Source organism: Myodes glareolus, chromosome 10, assembly GCF_982192425.1.
Source record: "Myodes glareolus chromosome 10, mMyoGla1.1, whole genome shotgun sequence".
NCBI classification, from domain to species: domain Eukaryota; kingdom Metazoa; phylum Chordata; class Mammalia; order Rodentia; family Cricetidae; genus Myodes; species Myodes glareolus.
In genome coordinates this window covers 57,758,038-57,782,213 of record NC_142035.1, presented here as the reverse complement: position 1 = coordinate 57,782,213, position 24,176 = coordinate 57,758,038, and the positions used below count along the sequence as shown (strand labels likewise).

At 38.9% G+C, this 24,176-nt stretch overlaps 1 protein-coding gene across 1 annotated transcript in view; it reads right to left on the bottom strand.

Moving 5' to 3' along the window:
* Positions 1-23,467, bottom strand: part of Ubr1 (ubiquitin protein ligase E3 component n-recognin 1) — a 120,403-nt gene extending 96,936 nt beyond the window's left edge. The window contains exons 1-4 of the mRNA XM_048460096.3: positions 23,256-23,467; positions 10,721-10,977; positions 7,185-7,263; positions 245-355 (exon numbers count right to left, since the gene is read on the bottom strand). Coding sequence (XP_048316053.1) covers positions 245-355; positions 7,185-7,263; positions 10,721-10,977; positions 23,256-23,336 — 528 coding nt within the window. The 5' untranslated portion in view covers positions 23,337-23,467. The remainder of the gene's footprint in view (positions 1-244; positions 356-7,184; positions 7,264-10,720; positions 10,978-23,255) is intronic.
* Positions 23,468-24,176: the final 709 nt, after the last annotated feature.

The window sequence follows — 24,176 nt, the reverse complement described above, 5'->3', positions numbered from 1 at the left end:
CCATATTTGAGAAATAAAATCATATACTACACACAAAAAATTATTTTGAATTCATTTTGGGCATATGTGCATTCATTCCCTCTGGAGAAAATTTTATTTAGAGCAGAAAACAAAATGTTCTAATAATTAACTTTTAGAACAGAAATAATGGATTCTAAATGGAATCCATCTTAACCCATATATATTTATAACATTTGTTCTCATCAAATTTCAGAAAATTTCAAATGGCAATTAAGCTTCTTACCTCTTTTGTAGTGCCTGCTCTTCCAGGTTCATGATCCAGACAGAAGGGGCCGGTTTTCCAGGCTTCTGTGTCTCCACAGTCACAGAACCCTCCTCCTGTAGAAGTGTGCATCTAAAAAACGAAAAATGAGTTGCCAAACTTTCTTATAAAGCAATGAAAAATAAGAAGTTTGATTCAAATGATAAATATCCACCAACACGTCAATCTTAGTTGTATTTGATATAAAAGTATCAGGATAAAACAAAAATCATTTTTGTTAGTTACCAAAGAAACACCAACTACCTGAAAATTTCAACATAACAAAAATAGACCTTCTGAATGTATGTTTTTGAAATATGAATTCACATTTAAAAAATAATAGCTTTTTGATTAAGTGTAAATTAATGGAAAATGAAAGTAAAAGAAAAAATCTTTATAATCTAGAATGCCTGAGTATGAATTTTTTTTTTCTTTTCTGGTTTTTTGAGACAGGGTTTCTCTGTGTAACTTTGGAGCCTGTCCTGGAACTAGCTCTGTAGACCAGGCTGGCCTCAAACTCATAGAGATCCGCCTGTATCTGCCTCTGAGTGCTGGGATTAAAAGCAAGCGTCATCACCACCCGGTTTTTTTTTTATTTATTTATTTATTTATTTATTTGCTCTTCAAAACCAATATAATGATACATAGTAATTAAGAAATATTTAATACAGTATCTTTATTTACATTAATTTCCTATAACAACTAAAATCATTTTCCTTTCAGTGTTCCTAGGGGTTAAAAAACAACCTAAAATATACTAACTCAGGTAGAGGATAAGAACAATGTGATCTAGACTTTTTCTTAGGACTTCCCCTTCAAACATACGGTGCGGGAGCACAGACCACCTGTGAGCCACACTTTCAGCAACTAACATTACAGAAGCCTTTCTTAGCTTGCAATCCACACAAACACTCAAGCCAGATTTTACTCAGGCTGCAGTTTATTGACCCTGTACTAGAGAAGAAGCTTCATTCATCTGAGAGGCCTTTCAGGAAACTTCAGAAAATGGGGGTCATAATTCTAAAATAGTTAACTTCAGAGCTAAGAACAAATCACAATAAGAATCTGGTAGAGGAATAGAAACACGGTACTGCCTGAGCTTCAGAGAGTCAGAAACTGTGGTCACAGTAAGATAATCGACTATTACATGGGTAACAGGAAGGACTCACAGGACACTGAGACTAAAACTGGACAGACTGACACATGTTTGTAATCCCAACATGTAAGTAGTGAAAGCAGGGGGATCGGTCAGTCAAAGTCAGTCTCAGCTACAGACAGAGTTCCAGACTAACCTCACTACTACATGAGAAACTGTTCTTGGGGAGGGGGACCTCAAAACAAAACAAAATAAAACCCTTGAGTCTAGATAAATGGTCAAGAAGGAGAAAAATAAGATAGAGGTCTTAATAATGAGGCATCATTGGAGAAGTAACAAGACATACATATAAAATTTTGTAAGATTTGATAAAGATATCAAAATATGTGAATTTGAAAAAATAAATGTGTATTTTATATAAAAGCAAATATAAGTAGAATAGGCAGTATCACAAAAACAAAGCACAAGATCTAGGAACAAAATTTAGCAAATCTGCCAGGCATGGTGGTTGTATACCATTAATCTTAGCTATCAGGAGGCAGGCGGGTCCCTGAATTTGAGGCCAGAGTGGTTTCCATAGTAAGTTCCAGGTCAACCAAGAATATACAGTGAGACCATATCTCAAAAAATAAATAACTAAAGTCAAGAATAACATTTTTAAAAGTCAATAAAATAAATGGCAGCATAAATCAAGTTTAAACCAGACAGAAAAATCTTTAGGCATCCATTATGATCCAGAATGCCACTCTTACCAGTGGGAAATGAAAACTTAGATCTATACAAAGACTTGTACTTGAACATAAAAAAGTAAGTGATATATAATAATAACAAAGCAGCTCTTTTCAAAAGCTAAAAGCAGGAGCTAGAGAAATGGCTCAACAGTTAAGAGCACTTGGCTGCTCCTGCAGGAGTGGGGTTCAGTTCCTAACATCCACATGGCAGCTCACACCCATCAATAACTTCAGTTCTAACATCCTCTACTGGCCCCAGAAATACCAAACATGCATATAATCCATGTACATATATATACATGCAGTGAAAACACTCATACACATAAAATAAAAAATACATTTTTTAAAAACTAATGCCCCCCAACTAGTGATTTAATAAATGAATCAGCACATGAATACAACGGCACACTATGAACTGCTGACTTCAAAGCCATGCGTACATGAAAGAAGCCAGAAGTAAAGATTAATATGTAAGATAATAAAATAATAAAATTAATATGAAAGATAATAAAAGAATTTTGAAAAGGCTTAAATATAGGGAAAGAAAACAAATCCATAGATGCCAGACGCTAGGGCACCACACAACATTTTCTATGGATGCTTCTAGGTTAATACTAGCAAGTATTACTAATATAATCACACAAATGTATACGTTCACCAAATTTAACAAAACAGGACACTTAAAAGAGTAGACGTTAGTGTATATAATTTACCCATCAATAAGCCTGACTAAATACTTGAAAAAAGTTAAGGCAGGTGATACATGCTTTTAATCCCAGCACTTGGGGAACAGAGGCAGGCGGACCTCTGAGTTCAAAACCAGTTTGGTCTACATAGTGAGATCCACACCATCCAAGGCTATATAGTGAGACTCAGTCTGAAAAATAAAATAATTAAAAACTTAAAATACAAGCATATTTAGAGATAATGTTTCTAAAGTATTTAACACTGCAGCAGTAAGAAAAGGTAGAGGAAAATGAAAAAGGATAGAAATAAACAATACATAAAAGGAACATGGGATAGGGTAGTAGCTCAAATGCCCCAGTACTGATCTAATATACAAGAAGCACAGGGCTCAAACCCCACAACCAACAAAACAAAACAAAGCAATGACAACAATAAAAAAACTGTACAATTAAACTATAAAAATGTTAATAAAAAGGCAAATTAGAACAATGAGACCATTTAATGATTGATAGTTTGGAGACGGTTATAAGAATATCTGCATCTCATTTGTTGTTGAGACAGGATTCTAAAGAGTCCAGTGAGGCCTTGAGTTTTCAATCATGCCTCAACCTCCCTGGTACTAGAACTGCAGGTATGCGCCACCATGCTCAGCTCTCATACCCTTCTTGTTTTTATTTCTTTTCAGAGTTATTATTTCATGTGTGGGAGTATTTTGCCTACATGCAATTTTGTGTGCCTGTGAAGGTCAGAAGATGGCATCAGATCCCCTGGGACTGGAGTTACAGATGGTTGGTGGGCTACCAGGTGCTGGAAAATGAACTTGGGTTCTCTGCAAGAGTAGTCAGTGCTCTTAAACACTAAACAAGCTCCAGCCTTGACACGTGTCCTTTTAATGAGTGTTTAAAATTGGCACAGAAACACAAAAAAAAAGACATGAATCTACCAAATGTGTTAAAACAATCTGAGTTTATCAATTGATACACAGATAATCAAAATGTGCTATATAGTAGAATATTATTCAAACTTAAAAATGGAGGAAATTTTGGTATATACTACATCTAAACCTTGAGAGCTTTATGTTAAATCAAAAGACACATTCACAAAAGACATATGTTGCCTGATTCATTAATATGAGGCACTTACAAAAGTCACATTCACAGAGACAGAATGTAGGATAATGGCTACCAGAGGGAAAACAAGGAATGGAAAGCCACTGCTTAATGTGTTTGCGTTTTACAAAGTGCAATTAATTATGGAGATGGATGCAATGGGAACACAGTATGAGTTTAAAATACTTAATGCTACCAAGCTGCACACACACTTAAAATGGTTCAGATAGTAAATTTTATGAGCATTTTATAATAACAGAAATTGAGGAACAAATTTTTTAAAGTTAAAAGCACAGATCCTTCAATCTCAAACAATCTACCTTTATGTACTAAGTCTCAAGTGTGTTTTAATATATTTAATATTAATCTAATATATATTTTTTTCATATAAAAATAAAAGCTTCGGCTGATTGAGGCAAGCCTGCTGCCAACCTGATGGTGTGAGTTTGATCTCTAGAACCCACAGTGGGAGAAGAGAACTGACTCCTACAGGTCAACCTCTAATCTCCACATAGATGCACATGAACACACAAGTAAACAAGTAAAAGAAATGTAAAAATGGCATGAAACTGAGAGAGGTGGCTCACACTTATAACTCTAGTGCCTGATACCAAGAATCAGGCCCACTTGAGTTGATAGTCTTTTACTGAACACATCTCAAAGTCAATTAGAACATACCCAGAGATGAAAACAAAACCACCCACAATCTCCTTCTCTCTGTCCCTTTCTTATTCATATCTCTGTCTGATCTGTGTGTCCTGTATCCCCACTTGGCTATATACCTTCTGTGGATGCAGGTCAGACCTTGTGTATTTCTTACCTTTATGTCTCTCGTAGTGTTAAGACATAGAAACTTTCGATAACATTTGTTAAAAATGAATTGGGCTGTTAAGATCAAAAGAACCAAACAAGCAAAGTTGGCAGCTAAGATTTAATTATAAAAATAGCTATTAGTGTCAGGTATGGTAGCATACACCTCTAATCCTGGCCCTTACGAGGCAGAGACTAGTAGATCTCTGAGTTCAAGACCAGCCTGGGCTACATACCTGTCTATAAAACAAAAATAAAGACAAAATAGCTAGCCAGGACTACAGAGTGACAGCCTGTCTCAGAAATACACAAAACATACACACAAATATAGCATTAGAAAATTACTAGAGCTGGGAATATAGCTCAGTGGTAGAGCATTTGCCTAGCACATATGAAATCTAAATTCAATTCTTGCTACCTTCACCTCAAAAAATGTATTTATTAGGCTGGGTTATGGCTTCACGATAGAGCTCTTGCCGACATGTGTACAAAGCTCGCTGGATTCAATCTCTGGCACTGCCAAGATCCACAAATAAGGACTGGGAATCTAGCTCTGTGATAAAGTGCTTGCCTATCTTGTGTAAGGCTCTACGTTCAACCCCCAGCACACAAAGATTCAAACTCAAACAAAATTACATGTTTACCTAGGCAATATACTAAAAATTATGTGGGAAAACTTTGAATAATACAGAAGAATATGAATAAAAATTACAATTGCTTTTTTGCCCCCACCATCTAGAGATGGAGTCTGCTCTTGCCCTTACACACACCTTCATAGGTCTTCCCAATGTTTGTTTTTAGGGTTCTTGTTCTATTCTGTTCTGTTCTGTTTCATTTGCAAGACAAGGTTTCTCTGTGTGGTTCTGGCTGTCCTGAAACTCGCTCTGTAGACCAGATTGGCCTTGAACTCACAGAGATCTACCTGCCTCTGCCTCCTGAATGCTGGGATTAAGGGCATGCACCACTATCACAGGCTATATTTCTTTCTTTTATTAGGGATTTCTCGCCAAAAGAATCTACAGAAGGTACAGATAATATACAAAGTTTAACAATAAAATTAAAGCTGCTAACTTTGAGTCCAGACTGAGGGAATTTCAATACCATTAAAGTTCTCTGTGTGATCAACTGTAAAAATGTTCCATTTTTTATGGACTCCTTTGAAGAATAATTTCTTTTTTATGTTTTTTATGTTTCTTTTTTTAAGACAGGGTTTCTTTGTGTAGGTTTTGAGCCTATCCTAGAACTCGCTCTGTAGACCAGGCTGGCCTTAAACTCACAGAGATCCACCTGCCTCTGCCTCCCAAGTGCTGGGATTAAAGGTGTGCGCTACTACCCCCTGGCTGATGAGTAATTTCTTTAAGCTTGTGGACATAATTTTTTTTAATTTGTTTTTCAAAAGCCTGTCTTTCTAGAAGTTTTAATAAAGATAAGGACACTGTATCTTCAAAATGTTATTTACATTTTATACAGTACTTGAAGCATGATTTATATATATATATAAATGTATATTATATAAGTGTATATTATAGATATAAATTAAAGAGAAATATCATGTCTGTTTGATCCCAGAATATAGAACCACACTACTATTTGAGAAATATATTTTGGCTCCAATAACAAGATTGTATAATAATTCAACAGAAAAGGCAAGTATGGCTAAAGATCCATATGCCCAATAACAATGCTTTTCTAGATATACAACCTAGAGAAATCCTCTATGTGTACCCAACATGTTCACAGCAGAATTAACAGTACCAAGTAGGAACAATCCACATATCTACATGCAGCATAGTGAGTAAAGACACCATAGTTTATCAAGACCAACAAACTACAGCTACATATATAAGGCTATTCAATAAGAACTATGTACCATATGAATCCCTCTATATAAAGTTCAAAACAGATAAAACTTTCCGCTATGATTTAAGGAATATATTGGAACGAGAAAAAGTCAAAGACAATACTACCATAAAGCAGAGTGAAGAGTGTTCTCAAGGAAGGTAGAGCTACTGAGGTCCAGAAGGGAAAAGGCAGAGCTCCTTAAACCTGCCTTGTCCCTTGACTTGGCAGTAGTTACATAGGTTTGGGGCTTTGTTTATTTATTTATTTACTTACTTACTTATTTTTAAGGTTTATTTTTATTTAATTTATTCATTTATTTTTGGTTTCTTGGGACAGGTTTTCTCTGTGTAAACCAGGCTGTCCTGGTGGAACTCACAGATCTGCCTGCCTCTGCCTCCTGTGTTGCAATCAAAGGCGCGTGCTACCACTGCCTGGCAGTTTTTATTTATTCTTTAAGTGATTTATATGTTTCTTACTGTCTCGTTAATGTCACAACAAAATGTTGTAAGGAGAGACTTCTTGAGATAGCATTGAACCGATTTAACTACACATCAGTGCTATTTAGCAGGAAATGAAACATTGCTTAAAAATTTGGACTAGATAGTCATCAGATTCTTTCTACATAATTTTATGTATTATTTTCATACCTTGTAACGATGGTTTTTATGAACACTACTCTGGAAGCAGTCCATACAGAGAACACATGTTGGATCAATTGCACAATCCCTGAAAAAGATAAAGAATTAGATTCTGAAAACCAATGTGCACTGATACTTAAGGTATTATAAAATGAGTGAGCTTCCTATGTGCTGACAAAATGAACACAAAAATGCCCCAAAACCTCAGTTCTAAGAACACTTTGACCTAGCACTCAGGAGACAGAGGCAGATAGATCTCTGAGAGTTCGAGGCTAGCCTGGTCTACAGAGTGGTTCCTGGGCAGCCAGGGCTACAAAGAGAAACTCTGTCTTGAAAAAGAAAAGAAAAGAATACTTTGAAACACAGACAACACTGTTGCCATAATTTCAGTCTCATTTCTAACACATTCAAGAGCACAGGATGTTTAGTTTATAATTTTTAGTGTTACCTCGCTTTGAATTGTTAATTATGTGGAAAATTATCTGCCATGAAGAAAATTGCCACATTTTATAAACACTGTGCACTATAACTGAGGTTTCAATACAGACGAAATTTATTGGAATATAAGCATTATAGCGGAAGGATCTTTCTTTTCTATATTGATGGATCCCAAACACCTAGAACAGCACCTGGCACATAAGAAGTTACCTCTATGTCAACAAAAATCTCTTTTCACTCTTTCCTTACAAATGTTTACAGAACACGATTCTATTTCATATTTTCAGAGAAACATAAGTTACTACACGGTACAGAATTCAAGTTTTTAAATATGTGAAGAGACAAAATCCGAGTTGGGTGTGGTGGCACACATCTGCACTCTCTGCACTCTCGAGGCCAAGGCAGGAGGACTGCTGAGAGCTGAAAGACAGCCGGAGCTACAAAGTGAGGTTACGGCTAGTTGGGGCTACATACTAAGATCCTGTCTCAAAAAAACATACACAAAAGGAATTTTAGGACTGAAGGAGGGAGGAAAGGGGGAGGGAAAAGGGTGAATTTTAAACAGCTGATAGGACACAAAAATTGTCCAAAATTCTTAAAATTCTCTGTAAAAATATATATTCTAATCTGTTTAGAGTAGTTTCCAATTTAAATTTTATTTTTGAGAATTCCACATGAACACTGTGTTTCACATAATCTCTATGCCTCCCTCTTTCCCCTGCAACTTGTTCTGTGTCCTCTCTCACTTCCCCTCAAACTCATGACCTCTTCATTACACACACACACACACACGTGCACATGTACGTGCATACACCCTATTAAGTCCATTTAGTGTTGCTCATGTGTAGATGTGTTTGGGGCTGCCCACCAGGGAGCTTGTCCCTGGAGAAGACAGGCTTTCCCTCTCTCAGCAGTCACTGGCTACCTGCAGCACTTGATCTAGGGTAAGACCTTGTGAAATCTTCCTGTCCATGCTGGCATGTCAACTGGTGCTATCATTAAGCAGATCTTATTTGGGACACTGTAATGTTGAGATTTCATGGGTGTAGCTTCCCTGTCATGTTTAGAAAGACACTATCTAGCATCAGGTGCCCTGGTCTTCTGACTCTTAAAATCCCCCTACCTCCACCCCCACTTTTTCTAGACTGTTGCATAGATATAAGGGTTGTATTGAGAATGTATTGGACTGTGTACCCCACAGTTACTTATTTATTTTTGACAACTTGTAGATCTCTATAATCATCTCCCTTGGTGCTACTACCACGCTTGAATTAATTAGAAAATCTTTTCTTGGGGTAAAAGGAACTATCCTAGACATTGTGGCCTGTTTAACTGCAACCATGGTTTCTACACACTAACCTCTTTGTCACAATGTTTCCAAGAAATTTTGGAAAGATGATGGCTACAAATGCTTATATGCTGTAGTTCAAACTGTGCTTTGGTTTAAAATTTATAAGAAAAAACTAAATTGTTATACAATATAGAAAATATAATACAAATGCAAGAGTTTAACTATTTTTTTTCTTGAGAAAGTAACAAAATAAAAAAACTGTTTTTGAAAACTTAACCAAGGGCTGAAGTGATGATTCAGTGATTAAAAGCACTGGCTGCTCTTCTAAGAGGACCTGGAATCAATTCTCAGCACCCATAAGGCAGTTCACAGCTGCCTGTAACTCCAGTTCCAGAGGTCCCCTTTCTGAACTCTGTGATACCAGGCAAACACATGGTGTACAGACATGCATGCATAAAATAAAAACATTGTAGGATACACAAAACTATTAACTATACATACTCAGTGAAGACTAAAATGACAATAAAGCATAAACCATGAAACTCTGCTGATAAAGTCTAAACAGGCATAGTTATAACCTAAATGACCTCAAGTAAACAAAGAAGAAAAACAAAAAGTGGTGCTAACATCTAAAGTCAAAAATTTCCACTGGGCATGGAGGTGCACACCTTTAAGTCCCAAGTAGATCTCTGAGTTTGAGGCCATCCTGATCAATACTGGGAGTTCTTGGCCAGATAAGGCTACATAATATGTTTCTGTCTCAATAAATAAATAAAAATTAAAAGTATAAAAAAAATCAAAAATTTCAAGCAGAAATGTAGAGTAAGAAACTTCTCTGATATACAATGATATTTAAGACAATTCCTTTACCCAAAACAAAAGGTCTACACCTGCCAGACAACTGACCTCTTACACTAACCTCTATTCCAGCTGTTCCCACACAACCCTTGACCTACAGTTCTAAAAACCAAAACTTCTGGAAGGTTTTGTTACTTTGTGGGTTTGAACCAAATTTCAGTTAGTGGTGAAAAGCAAAACAAGCAAGCAAACAAATGTGCACAAGCATACATTTTAACACATATACAAAACCTGGATATTGGAGCTCAGGCCTGTAATTTCATACTGAGTTCTAGGCCAGCAAAGGCAACAGAATGAAACCCTATCTAAAAGATAAGTAAGTGTATACTGTATACATACACACACATATATGTATGTATGTATATGTGTGTGTGTGTGTGTGTGTGTGTGTATGTGTGTGTGTGTTTGGCATGACATGTGAGCACAGGCTCTATGTTACTCATAAGTATATCTTTATGAATACTCATAGATCTCTTACAGAAATCTTGCTGTTTGATTACAAGGTCCTAAGATGCTGTTGAAGAAGTAGTCAGAATTCTGAAATATACCTGATATCAAAAGTTTCAGGTAAAGTATGCTGACTACATTCCATGTACACAATGCAAAGATCTATTTCTTGGATACTTTTGAAGAACAGAAAAAAGAGTAAGAGAAATGTTTAATAAGAAATCATAGATTATGCCAGGCGGTGGTGGCACATGCCTTTAATCCCAGCACTTGGGAGGCAGAGGCAGGTGGGTCTCTGTGAGTTCAAGGCCAGCCTGGTCTACAAGAACTAGTTCCAGGACAGGCTCCAAAGCTATAGAGAAACCCTGTCTCAAAAATCAAAAAAAAAAAAAAAAAAAAAAGAGTAAATATACTATACACAAATCTGGGAATCAGGGAAAAGACATTGTGAGGCATGATGTGAACTATAACCCATAAATTATAACGAATCCTATAGATGTCTGAGGCTTACCTACAAGAATATGTTGTTTCTCCACTCTTGAAAACCTTCCCACACAACTGAAATGCTCCACTGTGCTTTAATTTCTCTAAGCAAATATCCGGATCCTCTCCAAATAAGTACCATTCCAATGGAGTGAATATTGATGTTTGTACATTCTCTTCTTGCTTTTCCAAATCTGGGTCCATCTCAGCAAAATAAATTGCTGGCACTAACTGTGCCAAATGGTGTAAGAAAGCAGTATAAAAATCAACTTGTTGATCCCACCACTGAAAGGAAGAAAAGATGACAATTAGACTCCTTTTACTTTTACAAGTCCTTTTTTATATTATTCTTTGAGACATATACAACGATACTGATCATATTCACAACCACCCTCCCCCATCTCCACCCCTGCTTCCCCATCCCCTCCTAACTCTGTGCCCTTTTCCTTTATGTACGAATCTCTAACCCATTAAATTCAATTTGTGCTGTCCATACACTGGAGCATGACAGGCCTGCCAGGGGACACATCCTTAAACCAGGTTCCTCCCCCACCCCCGCCGACGCACAGGGTTTCTCTGTGTAAAAGTACTTGCTGTCGCCATACCCTTAAAGCCAAGTTGTCTCCCCCAGCCCCCTCCCACCCCCAGACAGTACTCATTGTCCTGGAACTCACTCTATAGAGTAGGTTGGCTTTGAATGCAGAGATTCACCTGCCTCTGCCTCCTGAGTGCTAGGATTAAAGGTGTGCACCACCACACCCAGATACCAAGTAAATTTTTAATGATCAAGGAGTACAAATAATGGCATAATTCTGTACTTTCAAAGCAATTTGCAATATTTTATTCTTCATCAATATAAAATAAGAGGTGAAGCAATTGGACCAGCAAGATGGCTTCTCAAGTAAAAATGCTTGCCATCACGCCTGATGACTTGCACTAACACGGTCTCAGAAAAGAACTGATACTTGCAAGCTGTGCTCTGATCTCTACAAGTACATTGTGGTACTTGCATACCCACACATATACACACACTCATTAGATAAATGAATCAATAAAAAATAAATGCATAAATAAACTTACAAGTGTTTTTTCAATAATTGAATTGTGGGTTAGCCATATATGCAACACAGCTAGAGAGTATGAGATATATGTCCCAATGTATAATATTCTTCAAGTTATACTGTTAAATAAAAGACAAAAGACCAGGCAGCTACACAGAGAAACCCTGTCTTAGGACGTGGGACTAACAAACTAAAGAAACAGCAAAAGGCACAGATTAGTGAGTCCATATGCAGCTGTTTATGCAGAGGAGCAAAGAAGACATGTTTTATATGCTTATATTTAAATAGAAGATCTCTGGGGAAAGGGTTGGTATGGCTAAAGTAGAAGACTGCTTGTCTAGCATACAGGAAGTCTTGGGTTCCACCTGGCATCGTGACACACAACTGTTACACAGCGCTCTGGAGGTAGAAGCAAAAGAATCAGAAGTTCAAGATCATCTTCAACTACATACCAAGTTCAAGGTCTGGGTTACATGAGACCTGTCTCTTAAAAAAAAATTCAAACTAAACTAACATTGCAAAGAGCCCTGGGAAGGATTTAGATTTCACTGTCTGCCTTTACTGTGTGGTTTTGTGGAGGCCCAAAAATGTGAGCCTATTTCCACCTTGTCTGAAGGTTAGAGATTTTCAGCTTGCTTAAAGTTAACAAGTGTGGCTACACGCCCTCACCTAGGGCCTGGTTCCTTGATGTTTTGGAGATTAAGATGGCCCACACAGGTATATCCACTCCACCCTGACCACAGGTCAGAGAATTCAAGCTTACTTCTGTTTCTTCTTTTGAATTAAGAGGCTTGACCTAGGGAGTGGCTGCCTTCAGAGTACTAGGTCTAGAGTAGAGTCGGTTCACTACCTAAACAGAATGCTTTTCTCAAAAATTAATGACTTGATATCTCAAGTATTTAAGCCAGTAACTGTTCTAGCTGTCCTTTGTATCGTGTTAAGGCAGTCTTTCACCTTCTCCTCCCTATTGGATTGGGGTATAAAAGTGTATGGAAAATTAATTGCAGGCAAATTTCAGTATTCACTGGAATTTCCTCCCAGTATTATTCTATGTTTCTGTTTTATTATTTTCACTTGTGTCTTTGCTCTCTTTACTAACTTTTCTAATCCGCATGTCCTTAGCCAGGTAGGTTGAAGATGGTCTCCAAAAGTTTTGAATACCCAATGTCTTGCCCCCCACTCTAACATTGGTCCTCAGCTGGGGGTGCTACTTTGGGAGGCTATGGAGCCTGAAGAGGTAGAACCTCACTGGAGGCAGCAGGGAGCCAAGAGACTGGCTCTGGTAGTCATAGCCAGCCTTTAGCACCCTTTGCCCCAGTCTCTGTTTCCTAGTCAGTCACCTCAGGCTGAGTAAGTGTGAGTAAGTCACCTCAGGCTCCTATCACCAGATAGCAGGCCTTCCTGAGCATGGAACTAGGAGCCAAAAAACCAGTCTTCCCCTATACTGCCTCTGCCAGATGGCAGCAAAGAGAAAAAACTAATTTAAACGCTGTGTAAACTTTTATTTGTTTGTTTGTGGGGTTTTTTTTTTTTTTGGTTTTTGGTTTTTTTTTTTTTCAAGACAAGGTTTCTCTGTAGCTTTGGTGCCTGTCCTGGAGCTAGCCCTTATAGATCAGGTTGGCCTTGAACTCAGAGACCCACCTGCCTTTGTCTCCCGAGTGCTGGTATTAAAGGCAAGTGCCACCACTGCTCAACTGTAAACATTTGTATGTGTGTGTGTGTGTGTGTGTGTGTGTGTGTGTGTGTGCATGTGTGCACTCATGTATGTGTGCAGGTTCTATCTACAAAGATCATTCTAAAACTTATTTAATTTCATATATCTCAGGTACAAAATTATTTATAAAAGCAAAACATTGAAACCTCAATGCCCATCAATGGAAGAACCAAAAAGAAATTGTAAAATCTACGATTTCTTTGTTCATTGTTCAAGTGTGCAAAAATACCAGTTATATTCACTACGATACTTGTAATTGAAAAAGCTGAAGTCTGCTTAAATGTCTACAGATAAAAGTTTACCCATCAAGGCAGAACATATGACTCCATGCTCCTTCAGTTTTTAGGAGACAGGGTCTCACTATGTAGCCTTGGCTGGCTTGAAACTCCACTATGTAGACCAGGGTGGTCTAGAACTTGCAGAGATCCAATGAGCCTGCTTCTGAGTGCCAGATTAAAGGGATACACTGCCATGCCCAGCAGAACATACCGTTCTAGCCAGGCAGTGGTGACATACACTTTTAATCCCAGCACTCAGGAGGCAGAGAGGCAAGTGGATCTCTAAGAGCTTGAGGCCAGCGGATCTCTAAGAGCTTGAGGCCAGCCTGGTCTACAGACCGAGTTCCAGGACATGCACCATACGAGAAACCCTGTCTCAAAAAACAAAAAAAAAAAAAAAACAAAAAAGAACATACCATTATATGTATATGTGTATATATAGATGTATGAATATATATAACATATATATCCATAAAATACTGCCTAGTAGAAAAAGCAAATTTTGATTAATACAATCTTATGTTTACAAAAAAATTACATAAACTTTAAATTTTTCTACAGATGTTGCTGGGAGTCTAACTATGCGGTAGAGCATTTGTGTAACATACAAGACACTGGGTTTGATCTGCACCTCAAAAAAAAAATGGGTGTCCCAATTCCTGGAGCTCAATGCTTATTCTGCTAAAACAAATGTAAGTACACAGGTCTTTTAACTTTACTCTTACTGATTTGTGTGATTTCACATTAAACTACAACAAAAGCACAGAGGGAGAGCTCCAGGGCAGCAGGACCACTCAAGAAGCCCTGTCTTTAATCTTCCTTTTAATTTTCCTTGGCTCTAATGGAGCCTCTGAGCTAACAACTGTCTAAAGTCTTGAGTACTACTAAATATTCTTATGCCTTAACACACACACACATACACAATTCATGTTTTTAAACAATTTATTTATACCTGAATACGGATGCTAGCAGTGCCCTTTCATGGATCTAATTATTAGCTCTCATTCCTCTACTCTCTCCCTTATCTCTTCTTCAAGGCTCTGCTCAAGGCCTATCTTAATAATTTTTCACTGATAAAGGAAGAAAATTTCTCTCCAGTTAATTTCAATACAGCACTTATACAGAAGACATTCACTCTGTACCCATATCTGATGTTCTAAATTACAAATATTCATTCACTTACACAGCATCCTGGGACCTGAACCCAGAGTCAGCTGTATACTAACAAATATTTTTTTGTTGTTTTTGTCTCAGTTGGAGACAAGGTCTCATTATGTAGCCCTGTCTCTCCTGAAAGCATTTTGGTAGATCAGACAGGCCTCAAATTCAGAGATCCGACTGCCTCTATCGCTGGAATGCTGAGAGTAAAGGCGCGTTGGTTAACTTAAGCATTTACCTCTAGCCCTTTCAAGTAGACTGGAAGCTCCTGACGAAAGGAACTGCCTTTCAAAGCCCTTCGTACCCACAAGCACAGCACAAATAAACAACCCAGGTTCTCGTCGTCACTACATTAAGTACTTATTGCTAGAAATAACAAGGCAAATTATGACATTAAGCCTTTGTAACTCTGTTCATAGAACCATTACAGTAGATACAGTACAATTAGACTCTTTTGCAAAGTTTCCACTACTGTCACAACTACAGAATTTGCTTTTAATCTTTTTATTCTTTTGAGATTCATACATGTTTTGATCATATTCAGCTCCCCTCCCCCAACTCTCCCCAGATCCATCTCTCCCTGTTTTCCTACTAACCTAACTTTGTGTCCTTTTTTTTTTTTCTTTAAACGCATCAAGATCAATTTGTGCTGCCCAAATATTTTTGGATGTGTGGTCTTCCTCTAGAGCTGACTTAACCAGGGACACTCTTAAGAAATAATAGTTTCCTTTTCCAGAACCGAACATTGCCAATGGCTCCATGGTTAGGGTGGGGTTTCGTGTCTACCTCCCATCTTCATGTTATGATTCAGTCTGGTGTGGGTTTGCACAGGTTTTGTGCATGTTGACAAAACCACTGTAAATTCATATGTGCAGCTTCCCTGCTCTGTCCCTTACAGTTACCCACACAGTCCATTGCTTCTACCTTTTCTAGTCCCCTTCCCATAAGAATCCCTGAACCTTAGGGGGATAGGAGTTCTATTATCATTATTATTATTATTGAAATAAGGTTTCTCTTGATAGCCCAAGCTGACCTGAAATTTACTACACAGGCTCTGGGTGGCCTTGAACTCATGGCAATTCTTCTGCTTTTTCCTCCCAAATTCGAGGATCACAAGTTTGAGCCACTATAACCAACTTGGAAATTGTTTTTCAATTAAAATTTCTGTAATCTCTTTCGAGATTAACACACACACACACACACACACACACACACACACACACACACACAAAAGGGCCAGTAAGATGCTGGAGCCATGATGACCTAAATTTAATCCTGGATCCCACAAGGTATAAGGAGAAAACTGACTGCTGAGAGTTGTCCTCTGACATCTACATATTCACTAAGGTATGTGAGTGCCTGCAGTCGCAAACATTCATACATACAAACACACAGACACACATGCTAAGCAAAAAAATTTTAATTATACAATATGTATTTTACTGAGTAAACAAAGTTACTCAGGAATTATTATTGGTAAATGTTTCATCTTTCCCCCTTTTGGTTGTTTTTTAGTGATTTTTCCATTTGCAACAGGAATTAAATGTTTAAATTGAAAGACCAGAAAAACAAACAAACAAACAAAAAAAACAAACATTTTTCTCTACAACATTTGGAATTAAGGGAACGTTTTCCTAATTGACTGTACCATAAAAACAAGTTCTCACAACAATTAAAATCCCAGACATTCCGAACATTTTCCTCGTCCCAATGGAGAGACTAAAAGATAAGTTTGCAACTCTAAAATCTGCAGCTACAGATGTCCCTGTGGGAACATCATTATGAAAAAGGAACTTTGCTAGATTCTTGTTCAAACCACAACTTACCCCCCTACTAAAGTCAACTACTAAACATTCACAGTCTTCAGAGGCCTGTCACTTCTGAATTTCCTTTCTTAAATTTTACTTATCTGTTTGTTTTTTGAGCCAGAGTCTCACCATGCTGCCCCGACCAACCTGGAACTTGCTATGTAACCTAGGCTTGCCTTGAACTTGGAGATTTGCCTGCCCCAGTCTCCCAAATGCTGGGATTAAAAGTGTGAGTCACAAAGGTTTTTTTCTCTTTTAATATTTATTTATTCTTATTTTATGTGCCTTGATGTTTTGTATGTATATCCGTGTGAGGGTGTCAGAGTTCCTGGAATTGGAGTTACAGATGGTTGTGAGCTGTCATGTGGGGGCAGGGAATTGAACTCAGGACCTCTGAACTCAGGACCTCTGGAAAAGCAGCCAATGCTATTGACTGCTGAGCCATCTCTCCAACCCCGTCCTCCTCCTTTGGAGAGGCCCGGAGATTTTTTTTTCACAGGTAGTACTGAATTAGCAATGAGACAACATTTTGAGACATCAAGAAATCCTTGGGTATAAAGGTATACTAAGCTTCCTTGTACTACTATTTGACAGGTTAATTTTTCTTTTTCTTTATTTGTTCCCGAGACAGGATTTCTCTGTATAACCCAAGTTGGCCTGGAACTCACCTGTCTCTGCCTCCTGAGTGCTGGGATTAAAGGTGTGTGCCATCCCCACCGGCAGACAAGTTCATATTTTAAAAACAGACAACAAGGCTGAAGTTCAAGCATGAGACCCCAGACATAATCACCGCTTTCAAAGAGCACATTCTTGGCAGCTGTGTCACACCTCCAACTTGGAGAGTGTGGCGACTAACGCCCTAGGTCAGTCACACAGAGACACCTTTGGACATGCAAACCTAGTTTGAAGGGCTTCAATTCTTTTCTAATAAGTTTCATATTGTCAGTCTTAATCTGATGCTTGGTCACTTTTTCCTACTCCATTTCATTATTCCTGCTAGCCTTGTGCTGTCTGTAAACATGTCTCCCATATATTTATGGCATTAATAATATAAGCAAGGTCTCTCTCTCTCTCTTTCATCTTTTGAAAAGGAGTAAGTATGCTGCCAGAATCTGGTTTTTATAAGCATCCTGTCTCTTGGCCACTGTCTTCCTTTTTCATCTCTGACCACACTTTTCTTTGAAGTCTTTAAATGAATGCAATATTTTCCTATAGCTCTTTCTGATGTATGGACTACACATTTGCAAAACAACTCAAATATTTTCTTAGATTTCAAAGTAAAGCATGTGAGCATTGAAAATGAATAAATGAAAAGACATACTTCCTTGTGGCTAATATAATTTCTAAGCTTACGCATAAAAACAGCTGAAAGGCTTTTTCAAAAGTTTGTCCATAAAAACATATTAAGTAGTTAGGGTCTCACTCTACTAAGTCAAGGAGACCTTGTTTTGAAGAACAGCATTAAGTCAACTACTAGAACAAATACTTGAGAAGAACTATGGACTTGGCTCTGGTCAGGGCCCTAACTGCTTCTGGGTAACAAGTGGGTGCTTACGGAAGCACAATAACTCTTTCTTCCACAGTCTTTCAATGCTGTTTGCTTAAGTAGAACCTATTTCCACAAGCACTCCACTTGTTACGGGGACGTAACACTTTTTTAAAGACTGTAGAATGCTATGCATAATGGGGCACGCATTCTGGAAGAAAAGATTGTGAGTTACAGGGCAGGCTGAGCTACATAAGAAGATCCTATCTCAAGAAAGAAAAGAAAAAAGGCCAAACTTGTCAGCCAAAATAAAAATAGCTATCGTTTCTTTTACAAGTGCCATGTTGACTCATATACAAGAGTTCATAGTAAGTCACCAGGGAGTAATAAAGTCTTAATTTAATATTTTGTCTTAGCCACCTGAGACAATGGGTTAAAGCTTAAAGGCAATTCGTTCATAGACTACAGCACAGGATCAACATCTTTAGAGAAACTAGATGACGGGATGGCAAGAGAAATTTGAAACAGCCTTCAAAGGCAGCACATAAAGAATGGCAAAGGCACCTCGCCATGGTTCACTGACTTTCCAGACAGATGCTCTATAAAGTACTGAAGAGACTGACACAAAACTGATTACTCTTAAAGACTACACTGGTAGCTCTGTAGAGAATGGACTGAACAAAAGGCCTCATCCAGCATGGCTGCGGAGACTTGTCCTGACTAGGTAGGGGAGGCAAAGAAATGAAGAAATAACACATACGCAGAGAGAAAAAGCTGGGATCAAAGAGTCTGGACTCTCAGATGGAGAAACCTCAGAACTGCAGCTCAATGCGTTTATTATATACAGCACAGACAGGCAGGGTTACTGCAGACAGATAAGCAAGGAGGCGGGGTTTATGGTATAAGTTAACTTCAATAGGAGCATTCTCTGTACGGAGGTCTCTTCAGGCCATAAATGACTTGGGGGAAGAGGAAGAAGAGTTATGGAGGACATTTTCTGTATACACTATCAATACATGCACATGGACCAGAAGAAGGCTTTGACTTCCCTCTGAGCGTCACTTTGGGAGCAGTGGTGAAAAAGGGAGGCTTTGCCATTTTCCCATGAGTCTGAGGCCATGTTCCTTGACAAACATTTGTCTGTGTCAACAGCACACATTCACTCAGGACTTCAACTCACTCAGGGCTTCCTCCGACCCCCACTGTAAGATGGCAAAGGTAGAAGGAAAGAGACCAGTTAAGAAGCTACAGTTATCTAAACAACAAATAGTGACTTAGATTACAAAGACGAGTGTAAAGACAGAGATTTTCTATTCAAGAGCTAATGCAGAGGTGTACTGTACTGAGACAATGATAACAAAACCCTTTTGATTTGCCTTTCTGTGGTCTGTTCCTAAAATCTACCACAAATGCTTAAATCAAAAACGAGGTACAGATGTCATCTGTTTTTCTTACCTTAAACTTAATAAGCACGTCATCTTTGCTTCTATCACATTTTTTAAATCTTCCTCAAATCGATATACTCTGACTTCCTGTGATAATTTTCAAATGCAAGCTATATCTCGGGTGACTACAGCTAACTCCTATCTGCCCTCTCTTTCTGAAACAGTTCTCAGATGCTCTAGTGGAGATAAGCAAGCAATTGAGTTCATGACTCTGAAGCTCAGCAGTGAGATGACCTAGAGCTGTCAGCTAGGAAATGCACACATATAGTTTGTAAAGCTGCAGAGCTGGATGACATCACCTAGACAGTGTGATATAGGACAAAGACCACAGCACCACACCAAGTGACATCATCAAAGATGGAGAAAAAAGATCACATCACCACACCGAGAGACATCTTTGGCGGTGAAATTTAGGAGGGAATTCAGTCAAAGAAAGTAGGTGTTCTGGCAGACCATCCCAAATTTCCAATTTTCTCAGTCTTTGTGATGGATCCAATAAATTACCCTTTCCTAAAAGCTACTACACTCCATGGCACTGACCTACTCTTATTTCCTAGGCTGTTTGATTCCTGGGTATATGTATGTGCATGCGCACACAATCTGACCTTAAAGATATTGTTCGTTGGGCTGAAGAGAAGGTTCAGTTTTTAAGTCTTCTAGAGGACCCAGGTTCAAATCTCAGCTACCACGTGACAGCTCACAACTGTCTGTAACTCCAAGATCTTATAGCCTTACAAAGATATACACACAGGCAAAACACCAAAGGACATAAAATAAAACATCAAAGCAGTAAATAAATTATTTTTTTTTAAAAAAAATATATTGTTTGTTCCTTTTTATGCCTCAACCACCAATTCTAAACTAGTAACTTCCAAATGGGTAGCTTGCTAGGGCATGCTTATGAATATGTATCTTCTTGGACCTTTTAAGATCCAAGAATTGGCCAGGCGGTGGTAGCGCATGCCTTTCATTCCAGCACTCAGGAGGCAGAGGCAGATGGATCTCTGTGAGTTCAAGGCCAGCCTGGTCTACAGAGTGAGTTCCAGGAGTGGCTCAGAGCTACTCAGGAGGCAGAGGCAAGCAGATCTCTATGAGTTCGAGGCCAGCCTAATCTACAGAGTGAGTTTCAGGATGCCAAGGCTACACAGAGAAACCTAGTCTTAAAAAACCAAAGATCCAAGAATCAATTTTCTTGGTGAATTTTTTTAACTCAAATTATTTTTTTAAATTTTTATCTCTTAGTGAATATTATAATGGCTTTTATAAATGTCCAATAACCCTCAACTGTTATTTAACTCTAATTTTTAAAAAAGTATTATTATTATTATTATTGTGGGGGGGCAGGTGGGTACATGTGCCACAGCATGAAGATTAGAGGGCAACTTTGTAGAGTTGGTTCTTTCCTTCCTCCACATTTACATTGGTTCTAATGATCAAACTAGGTGTCCAAGCTTGTGCAGTAAGCACCTCTGAACCATCTTTATGACAGACAGTGCTCACAGCAATGTTAATAAAATGATCCTGTATCTAAAAAGGAAATTTAGTTTAAGGAAATCAGCAACTATAACTAGAAAAGCACCCTAACGAGAATGGAGATCTTTATTAAAGCTATGCTGTATTTGTTATTTTGTTTCTACCAGCCCCAGCAGTGATTTGTGATACAAATTAATCAAATGGGGGTTAGGTGGTGAGGACTCAAGCTGAGCAACTTTGGCTTAACAACAGATGTAAGTAGGAAGAACAAAATGGAAAACAGCAGTTAAAAAAAAAAAAGACAGGAAGTAGGATGATCCCTGGGGTCAAGTAGCTTCAAGCCAAAAAAAAAAAAAAACAACCAAACACCCAAAGCGGATATTAGGCTTCACAGTTATAGGTCTGTATCCGCTTATACTACCCTATCTTGAGTATAAATTCTTTGATCATTTCCATCTATCACTAGACTGAGTGTGAGTGCCCTGAAGCTGCAGCATACCTCTCCTTGCTACTTTGTAAAGCTTAAAATGCCTTGTCCAGAGAAGTACATTACTCTTTGAAGAAGTTGCTACAGATTCCTGCTCAATTTCTCTACCATTATCTCCGATTCCAAATTAATGGATGTTCTATGGTTTTATTAACAGGGTTTTACAGTGCTAGTGGGAAAGAATTAATATGGCAAAGCTTTAAATAAACATTACTCATCTTCGACAATAAGAAACTACAACTCTTCTGACTACAACATAATTACAATAGATGACAATAAAAAAGCACATGATTCTATGAATCTTTTTCCTATTTATGTTTTTAGATGGGGTTTCACTGTCTAGTCCAGGGCTTGCCTAGAACTCCTAAACTTAAGTGATCCTTCAGCCTTCACCTAAGATGTTGCAGGGATGGCAATACAGCTCACAAGAGCCCTTGCCTAGCATGCATAAAGTCTTGCGTTTGTCCCCCCCAGCACTCAAAAACAGTTTCCCTACTTGGAAACATTTCTAGCTTCTCGTCCCTTTTTATCTCTATAGTTGTTTTCATCTGAACATCACTACTAGGGTGAAATGAGTTTCAACTACTTTTTGGGATGGAGGAGGAAGAATGCCAAGTGCTGACATAGTACATATCCTTATTCCAAGTCTGTCCCTATCAGGTTTTTATCTTACAGACAAACATTCTCTCCAGTCCCTGTGGTTGACTCACTTCTGAGTCACTCTCGTCTCATAAAACGATGTTTGATGGGGTAAAGTAAGTCAAGGATGAGTTTATTAAAACTATAAAACAACTGCACTAACAAATATGAATATATATATATAAATGTGTATATAATGCATTAGTGTGTGTATCTATATCCCACACTTTTCCATATGCAGCTATACACAAACTGATTAAAACATGCCATGATCAGTAGTGAATACTTCTTAAGTATCTCTCCCCACTAGTTCGTTGTCTGAAGGGACCACATAGGAACATTTGCTAATATGACCCCACCTTTTAGACTACTCTGTGAATATTCTCCCTACAATCAGACTATTTGACTTAAATGTGTTCACTACCTCTGCTTTCTCATTCTTTCAAAATCCAAGAGCCAACTATAGATTCCAGTATTCGTTGATGGTATTTCTCTCGCTTCTTCACATTTAAAAAGGCAGTGACAAATGACAGCACTCCCTCACTGTGGGCCAGACCTGGGGTTCTCAAGATGCTACTATAATGGACATCTGAACATGACAGCTGCAACACTCACTGTCACTCTCAAGTCCAAGCACCTATGTGATATCACACCAGGTGCTGCGTCCGGAATTCCTATCCACAAGAGGGGTCAGCAATGCGTCTACCGAAAAATGGCTTCTCCAACCTCAGTTCAGCTCCTACAGCAAACAGCACAAATTCTTCCCACTTCAAAACAGAGACGTGCGTGTCTAAGCACGTTGAGACTAATAGATGACAGTCATTACACTCCGTAGACTTGGCTGGCAGGAATGTGTGTAGGTAGCCACTAACTTTATGGCGGGAGGGGGGGTCCTTCAATCCTAGGACTCCCCTTCCCCAGCAACGCCATGGAAAGCAGAGCCCCACACCCTCCGAGGAGCGGCGGGAGACTCTTGGGGGAGAGGACAAAAGGCGCTAGCGGGTGAAGGCTCACCGAGGTCGGCGGCTGAGGGGCCAGGGAAGGCTCGGGGCTGACTTCCATCCTCTCACCGCCGTCTGTCTCGTCGTCCGCCATCTTAAGAGAAACGAATGCCCGCAGTTCCCGACCCCCGGCCACGGGCGAGCGGAAACCTGTGGCCAGTCCGACGCGCCGGAGACGACACTTTTACGACGGCCCCTGAAGTCAGGTTTGTCGCAGCACCCGGAGCGGCTTCCGGTCGGCTTCCCGGAAGCAGGCTCCAGACCTGCCAGGCAAGGATTTCCACCCCCTGGTGTTCTGTCCTGGTTTTCTCCCAGGCTGAGCCCCTAGGGAAGATCTTACTGTTGTGTCTTTAGCCCTTTCAGGTAGGCGTCGTGAGATGACAAAACCGGGAGACCTAGTCGTTTTGTCGGTAGAGGAAGACAAACTGGATACTACACCGTTATGGAATATGGAAAACAACGTGAAAAGAAGAAACACCTAGAAACATTGAGGGGAAAAAAGTTGATGTTGGGTCGTGGGGGGGGGGTGTCGCACAAAGATGAGGACAGACCTCCAAAGTCTAATAAACCAGAAGCAAACTTTATTCCAGAAACCAGATTCCAGGAAAACCAGAAGCAAACTTAAAAATTAAAAAAAAAAAAAAACACCCCGGGGCACAGAAGCTTATCAGTTAGCTGAGACCACAGCCAGAGATGGTATTTTTTAGTCTGTGGCAAAAGGCCAGTTTCTGGAACCATCTTTTTATAGTAGGGGTACCAAGCACTAGGTCTGAACAAAGAAATTTTTACAGTCAACGGAGACCCTAAGGGGGGGAGTGGATTCTAACTTCAATGGGTAACAGCAGATGTCGCCTGGCGGTGGTGGCACACGCCTTTAATCCCAGCACTCAGGAGGCAGAGGCAGGCGGATCTCTGTGAGTTCGAGACCAGCCTG